Raw genomic sequence first — 8881 nt, forward strand, 5'->3', positions numbered from 1 at the left:
CTGCGATGAGAACTGAAATTTTTCACAAGTCTTGTTTATATACTCAGGGCATTGGTACCGGTTTGTGGCACCAACCGGAACCAAAGCTCCCTTTAGTCCGTGTTGGTGACACCAACCGGGACCAAAGGCCTTGTGTTGCCCCGCGGCGAAATGTTTAGTCTCACCTCGCTAGTTGAGAGGAGCTCGGAGTGGCTCTTTATAAGCCCCACTGCGGCTGCCCTCTCGAGCTCCTCTCAAATGCATGCTTACTGGGCCTAATCACACACTATGTTGCATGTGGGCCTACTGGGCCTTCTGCGGGCCTGAATCCTGGCCCATGGTTGGGTTTCTAGTCGTATTCAGGCCGTGGTGGCCCAGTAGGTGCCACATTTTTTGCTTTATTTATTTTATTTTGTTTCTATTTACTGTTGCTATTTTTATTTATTTTATTAAAGTTTATTTATTTTACTTTATTAAATTTCATTTTGTTTCTACTTATTTATTAAAGTTTATTTTGTTTCTACTTATTTATTAAAGTTTATTTCGTTTCTATTTATTTATTAAAGTTTATTTTGTTTCTACTTATTTATTTTCTTTTCTTTTTTGCTTCTTTTATTTATTTATGAAAATTATTTTTTTGCTTTATTTATTTTATTTTGTTTCTACTTACTGTTGCTATTTTTATTTATTTTATTAAAGTTCATTTATTTTACTTTATTAAGGTTTATTTTGTTTCTACTTATTTATTAAAGTTTATTTTGTTTCTACTTATTTATTAAAGTTTATTTTGCTTCTACTTGTTTATTTTCTTTTATTTTTTGATTTTTATTTATTTTATGAAAATTCTTTTTTTTTGCTTTATTTATTTTGTTTTGTTTCTACTTACTGTTGCTATTTTTATTTATTTTATTAAAGTTTATTTATTTTACTTTATTAAAGTTTATTTTGTTTCTACTTATTTATTAAAGTTTATCTTGTTTCTACTTAATTATTTTATTTTGTTCCTACCTATTTAGGCATCTCATTGGTCCTGGTTCGTGGCACCAACCGGGACCAATCGTGATGGGCCAGGAGCGAGGCCCATTGGTCCCGGTTCATCCCACCAACCGGGACCAAAGAGGCCAGACAAACCGGGACCAATACCCCCACGAGGCCCGGCAGGCCCCTGGCCTCACGAACCGGGACCAATGGGCCAATGTGTCCCGGTTTGTGACTGAACCGGGACTAATGGGCTTATCTGGCCCGAACGTAAGCCCTGTTTTCTACTAGTGATGATGTCTGGACTTCCATCACATCGGACTCCGACACCCTCCCATTTTCAATCCCCGCTTCTCATTCATGGAGGCTCGACACCCTCCTGTTTTCACTTCCCGCTCCTCATTCATGGAGGCTCACCACCTTCCCTCCTACCTGCATTCATACCAGGTCGACCAGCAATGCCGCCACAGAAGTCTACCCTGGAATTAAAAGCCGGCCCGCGCCCCTCCCAAAACCTTATGCATCCACGTTTTATCCTCTTTCCCATACTTCCATTGCTACAAATCTCGTTGTTGTCTGCCATCACCATAGTCCTTTCAAAGAACACATGGTGCAAGATGTTAACGCCGGAGAGCCACCCCACGAACGTGTTGTGCTAGACCAAAAATGTGGTTGGCCAACCTCTCAGTTCCCCGAGCCAAGCTAGGAGGAGGGTACTGAAAATAACGACGATGTAAGAGACCTACGTCTGTAAATCGACAAGACTTTTGGCCAACTCGGCGAGTCTGCTTATTGTGTTTATTGGGTTTTTTAACCATGAACTTTTTCGTTGCAAGTTTATGCACCTAACCAGTTCACCCATCAGTGCAAACTGATGAAGAGAGGTGGGTAACATATTTCAACACTACCCTGACGTCTATGCTCATTTAGTCCTTACACGTAGATCGATGTAAGCTGCAGAATCTTCTATTTTTAATTTCACGTTGACTAGGTCTTAAATTTGAGACCTCCTGGCTCGGATACCATATTGAATTCATACTCCAGCCAACTAATCCAAAAGTTTGAACTAATGAAGGGAGGGAGGCAGGCAATATATTTCAACACTCCCACTCGCTTCTAGGCTTATTATAGTGCTTAAAGGTAGGATCGATGTAGGCCGCAGAATCTTTTTCAATACTATGCTGGCAGGATCTTGAATTCAAGACCTTTTAACTCAGATAACATATTGAATTCATGGTTCAAAAGCCCGAACCACGGGAAAGGGCTGAAGATTATACTCCAACACTCCGAAGAATCGATCCAACTGGTTGCCTGCTTATTAACTATTAACTATATTGTACACTAGATCAGAAACGCGCCTTGGCGCGAGGGTACCGGTCACAACGAAGTGTCCACACAGGTAATGCTCAATTTAGTAGGAAGCCCGGTTTGGCATACGTATTCAAATAGGATACAACAAACTAATAGGAAGAAGAAACATTCACACGCAATAGGAGCAAAATATCATTGAGTTTGACATTGTCACGAACAATAAGGCATCATAACAATGACAGAGGTTTCCAAATTAGTGGTTTTGTTTTGGCATATAAAGAAACTGAAGTTCATAATATATAAAAGCAAATTAATAGAAATTAGATATTGCAACCATGAATCCAATCCTCTAGTGATTATTCTCATTCTAAAGTTAGAACAGACCAATAAAATTAGATACTGCAACCATGAATTTCCTCTAGTGAACATTCTCGTTCCAAAATTAGATTAAAGATGAGAGCTAATTATATATGGCACAAGGCATCCGGAGAATTGATCTGGTTGTTCATAAGTCAAAACCACTATATATTGATTTGACCAAGCATGATTCAAATCAAACTACCCTTCAACCTCTGTCGTAGGACCTATTGAGATATAATGATATAATGGCAGAACGAAAGGAAAAGAAAACAAAAAGAAGTAAAATTGTGGTAAGAGATGAACTCCATATCCTCCATATCCTAATTAATCCACGGAAGCATCATGCATAAAAAGTCTGTGCATGATGGAAATGTAGAGACTATATATCTCACCGTCTGACATCCACAGAGTGGAGGTAGAGGAAGCTCGCCGGCTAACATCACCACAAGGATGAGCTCAGGTTGGCCTTGGAACAGCCTGGTGTCACCGTAGAAGTCCAGAAGCAGTCCAAGCGGCGTTTCACTATGACCTTTTACTCTGCAAGCAGGGTCACACTCATACAGAAAGAATTGTTCTCTTCCATCCATTGAACACAAAATAACAAAGGTAAATAAGTTGTCTACTCAAAATTTGGAACACTTCATCTAATAGGATGACAGAAACAGAAGGCCGTCGTGTAAAAAGCAAGTTCACTAAATTCAGCGGATGATTAGTAATTTAGCATACTTGTAACCCCGCCCATGGACATAAGCATCCTCATAGATTTTGCATTATCATAACCCAGTGTTATAGTGATAATACGTTCCAGCTCATTCTTGAAAAAAGAAACATTGTACAGTTAAAAACAAATATCAAGCACAAGCACATGGAAAAGGACCACCTGAAATTTTTTCCATTTTGAGCTTGGACCACCTCAACATTCACCCCCAAAACAGAGAAGAGAAGGTTCCAAACAGAGCAAGTCAAGGAACAACTTGTTTAATTGTCTATATTCATGGATCAGATGATGCAATTATAATAGTTATGGAACTATTTATTTAATGCATAGGAAGCCAAAACAATTTATTAGCACTATTCTCGATCAATTATCTAAAGTCATGGAACTATTTTTTAATGAACATCTCATTAGTATAATTTATAGGTCAATAGAAACAAATAATAGGTGGATCCAAATATGAATGACGAACCAATCAGCTTTACTGTATGAAAATTAAAAGACTTCAACTCTGTACCCAATGTTGATCCTTGCTTGGCGTGAGATAACTTCAGGTGACAACGGTTGTAGCTTGGTAACACCAAGCTTGGTTAATCCTACTCCATCAATCATCGGTGTCCCATGAGTAAAACTGAAAGAAACAAATGACATAAACAGTGTTCTCACCTTGTGTCTCCAGCTCCTGTTCACTGACCCAAAGACCAGTTGCAAGAAACAACATATACTGGCGCAGCCCACGCGACCTGTCTATGATGCTGATGTCATTGTCCACGGTTTTTGGGATCCCTATAATGGATATCCTCAAACCACGCCATTTAAACTTTTCAAATATCGCCACTGCTCCTCTCATGGTTCCATCCCCACCAATCGCATAGACCTGTGAATTGTCATAAAGGAATATCCAGATAGGATAATAAGAGCAAGGCCTGAAGAACAGTAACAACTGGCAATCTTGATCCTGACTAACAGACAGTCATGAGTATTTTCAGATTTTTCTGTAATACATCATGATCCTTTAAATGGCAACTTTGAACAATTTTAGTACATTAGAGTAAGACCAAGGCGATCCAAATCTTTAGTACTTACACATTCTGTACATCACCTTGTGGTTTCGCAAGTATTGGGGACAGCGTAGCCCACAGAAACATGACAACAATCTTCAGGCATGACCATGGATATATAAGTTAAAAGCACAGTACACAGATCCAATATATATCTGAAGGGAAAGAAACTATCAACTATCAAGGATTCAAAACAAAGGAAGTTGCTGAAATGTTGGGAGGATTGCTGTCTTGGTTCCTGATGAATGCTAATTGCAGAACGTGACAAACCCTTGAACCGTTATATTATCAGTTAGTCATTTTTAATATATAGACAATTTGAAGGACTCTTCAGATTATAGGAGTAAAACTCACAGGTCAAAATACATAGGAATTCCAAAAAAATAAAGGGCACAAGAATGAACTTAGATTGTACGTATAAATTCATATGAAACTGAGACATAGGCAAGCAAGCATACATAGAAATTTTGCAGCAACATTCCCATGATCTGCAGGGCCATTATAGCCAAATTTACCTAAATCTCTAAGAAAATCTTTTGAAACCTAGAGCATCCAGATATATCAACATGGAAAAGCTTGCTGTGAAAGGAACTTTTGCAGCTGAAGATGCCTAATTATACTTCCTATGGGCCTTTTTTGAAAAGGAAAATTTCGGCTTGCCAAGAAAAGATCATGCAAGCTACTGTACGCTTAATCAGGAAGCAAAGAGGCATAATTTGTTAGCTTAACCATGAAGCAAAGAGGCACAATTGTTGATTCATTATTCATTTACTTGTGTAACATTTAGAACCATTGCGTGCACATCTGATTGGATTTGAATCAGAATGTAACCACCACGAAGTAGCTATTCTATTTCATTTTTACAAACGCACAAGAGGATCCGACTACTTTGGTTCTATTATCTACCAGCTTCTTTCTTCTCTAAGCACAGAAGAAAAGCCTACTGGTCAGCTGAATCATGACCACCTTTAGATTCATGTAAATATAGGATCGACTACTTTGGTTCTCCAAACACAGAAGAAAAGCCTACTGGTCAGCTGAATCATGACTACCTTTAGATTCTTGTAAATATACACAAGAGCAATAACAAAAAAATTATACTCAAATTCCATGATAGGTAAAAGTACCTAGTTCTGATGCATACGGCTTGCCAACAAACTAACATGTGCTTCAGCTTTTTCTAACTATGCGAGTACACCTGTTGTCAGTTCATCTACTCAGTAATCAGCAAAATATACTTCTCAACATTTGAAGTTCTAAAGAAAACAAAGGCTTGCGAAAAGGCTAATAACACACATGAGAAGAGGAACAAAAAGGGTCGAAGGAAATGGCCAAAGTATACCTTAAATCAAGTAGTTTGATTCAGTTTCTCGGTCGACCCTTCATACCTCCTCATGTGTAGTTATTTGAGGCAGAGAACTGAGAATAATCATTTGCACGAAGTACTTCACAACATGAACAATCTCAGCATGTGGTGCAACTACCAACTGGAAAAACCTTATTCTAGCTCATAAGGAAATGATTTAGTGAAGCATGTACATGAACCAAGTACTCTGTAGAAGCATATCAATAGGAAAGGTACAAAGACAATGGTATACATGCAGCTTATACACGGCATCAAGTAACAATAATCCTAACTATCATAGCTATTTTCATTCTCAGTAAAGATGTATAAAGAATACCCCATGTATAGCACAAGCATGACTCAGCATGGTTCGCAAGAATACAAAGCCAGTCAGTTATGCGTCTAGCACATCACACCAGCAAAACCAAAGTAGCTTGCTTTACTTGCCAGAAGTTTCAAGAGCAAAAATGTGAAATTCAGCCGTTAGAAATTATAACCCCCAATTCCTCATGCTATCATCATGTCACATGTTCTCGCAATCAACGGGGGTAAGAAATAAATAGAAAGAATTAGCTCCCATTTATAAGGGAGATGACAGACATTGTAGGCTTTTAGTTGTTCTGCATAGCACAATATTGAAACCCAGAGAAGGAAAATATGGCATATACACAACACACCTTCTCTGTTTCTTTACTTCACAGCAATGAAAACTATCCTGTTAAACTACTATGTCAAACTTTTTTTCATGATTTTATCATACACTAAAAATTAAATAAAAAAGAAATATTCAAAGACAAATTATATCAGGGGGTGCAATCCAAATATAGTAATTTTATGTGTTAATCTTTCTCAAGAATGCTTAAGGTCCAAAGGGAAAACAACGTAAACAATGAACAGAGCTCGCTAAGCACTAATTCTGGTGTAGCACAAAATACTAATAAATAATATCAATGCAGATTAGTTAGGAGCCCAGGAAGGAACTACAAACAACACAACACACATCAGCGGATTAAGTATATGCAATATAAGTATTCAGAGAAGAGGGAGACCTAGCACAAAACAATCAGAGAGGAAAACAACTACATACATGGGATGGAGGGAGAGAGTACAAGCCAGCTCAATTTTGGTGGCATCAGATCGGGAGTACACGACATCCTTTGTTCTTCCCCTATATATCTCCCATTCCGTGTGTACTCAATAAAAAAAGGGTGGCACATAAGCCAATCAGCATATTAGGAGAGGATGATCTTGGAGGAAAGGTGAGAATTAGACACATCATATTACATACTCTTTTCCGATGAATACCGATAATAAGATCTCATCACAACTACATTTCGTTGTGCTCCAAATACTGCTACATTTTACTTATTATGTAATGTCAGTGGGTTACCTCTTGTTTTGGTCCTCTCAGACACGTTCACTGCACACAGCTTTAATCATTGGCATTCTGGCACGGTGGCGCGGCTTGCCGCTCCTTGCCCACAAAACGGCAGGCAACAAGATACGATTAACCATTTTGAAAGATGATGGAGCTAAAGTGGTATATGTACAAGTGATTTTAGCACGTGAATATAAAGAGGCATGAACAGAACAACCCATTCTTTCAAAATGGTTAAACGAACAAAAACATTGACAAAGTGCAATTACAGCAGAAACATGCATGAACAGAACAACCCCTTTGCTGTTGCATTCCATTCCATTGTATATACAATGTTTACAATTCCCTTTTTTCCTTTTTCCAGGTGAAAATTCTAGATATATCAACTAATTAGATGACTCTACATGTTGACTTTTGGAGGAATGGATCAGCACAATCATCAGCGCAGATAAATGAAAATAAGGACTAAACATCAGCTCATGTGTCATACAAAATGGTGAGTTGGGTACTCATGCTCGTCACTGTTGTAGTCGTAGTACAACCTCTCCCCCTTGGAGATGTCCCTGTTGGCCACCAGGAGACAATGGATTCACCGTCGATTGCGAACCGCACGCACTTGAGGTTCTGCTTCTTCCTGCCTTCCCTGCAATGGTCATCATCACGCAAATTTTTCAGACATGGTTCCGATCAATGCATAAAATGCACGGTGATCAGAGGAAGAGAATGCTTACGGTTGTTTATCCCGTTGATGAACCGTGCAATGTTGCTCCGCTTGTCGGGGCAGATGACGAGGCTCTTGGATGGCGGCTCGGCGAAGAGCAGAGTCATCATGCTGTCGCCGTCGTCGTGCTCACAGTTTCGAAGGTAGTCAACCTCGCCGACGTACTCGGTGATGATGGTCAGATCCTTGATGTGCCTGTCTGCCTCGACCATGAATCTGTCCAAGAAATTCCACACAATAATCAGTGCCTAAATGATTCTTAAGAACAAGATCAGAAATGAGCAGCGACTTGTGCAGACAATACTAACCCTTCCACCGGATTGAAGACGACGAGGAGAGGCCCCTTGCTCCATCATCCTCTTGCATAGGCTCAATGTCTCTGCATCCCCCCTTGGCAGCACCTGAAATGAGATGGCACCCAAGCTTCAGCAAAACTGAAATGGCGTCGTGACACTGAATTTAATGGAGATCGGGTGGTGGAATTGGAGGAAGCGTCTGACCTGCATCCCTCCTGCCACGAGGGCGGATTGGTTGGCGGACCGGGGCGCCATGCCGGGCACGTAGGTGAGGTCGTTGTTGAAGACGGCGCTGGTGGCCGTGAGCGCCGTGGCGAGCGAGGCCATCTGCGTGAGGCGGCGGACGGGGTCCTTGCTGGGGTGAAGGGCAGCTTCCTGCTCTTCTTCTCGAACACCACCAGCGCGCTGGCGGCCTTCCGCTTCCTCTTCTTCCCCTCCGGCGGCTCGGCCGCCGCGAGACGACGGCACGCCGGCCTCGTCGTGCGCGGGCCCCATCTATCTAGATGGGCGCGTGAGGCCGGGGATGGGTGCCCAGGCGAGCGGCGGCGGCGGCAGGACGAGGGCGAGCGGGACAGGCGGGGCGGGGCGGGCGGGACAGGCGGGGCGAGCGAGACGGCGGGGCGCATCCACTCTCGAGCCAATGCTTCTTCAAGGCAGCGCAGAGAAGGAGAGGGCGCGGCAGCCAATGCGAGGGAGAGACGGGAGGGGGCAGCGCGAGGTCGTGGATGGGTGCCTCA

At 41.3% G+C, this 8881-nt stretch overlaps 1 protein-coding gene across 1 annotated transcript; it reads right to left on the minus strand.

Moving 5' to 3' along the window:
- Nucleotides 1-3947: 3947 nt before the first annotated feature.
- On the minus strand, nt 3948-8770 carry LOC119339257 (histone-lysine N-methyltransferase ATXR6-like). Its single transcript, XM_037611381.1, is given in 7 exon segments — nt 3948-4220; nt 7670-7770; nt 7859-8064; nt 8157-8189; nt 8191-8249; nt 8349-8506; nt 8509-8770. Coding segments are annotated over 7 exon segments (1092 nt in total).
- Between the last annotated feature and the right edge of the window lie 111 nt (nt 8771-8881).

This window comes from Triticum dicoccoides, chromosome 7B (assembly GCF_002162155.2).
Source record: "Triticum dicoccoides isolate Atlit2015 ecotype Zavitan chromosome 7B, WEW_v2.0, whole genome shotgun sequence".
Taxonomy (NCBI): Eukaryota; Viridiplantae; Streptophyta; class Magnoliopsida; order Poales; family Poaceae; genus Triticum; species Triticum dicoccoides.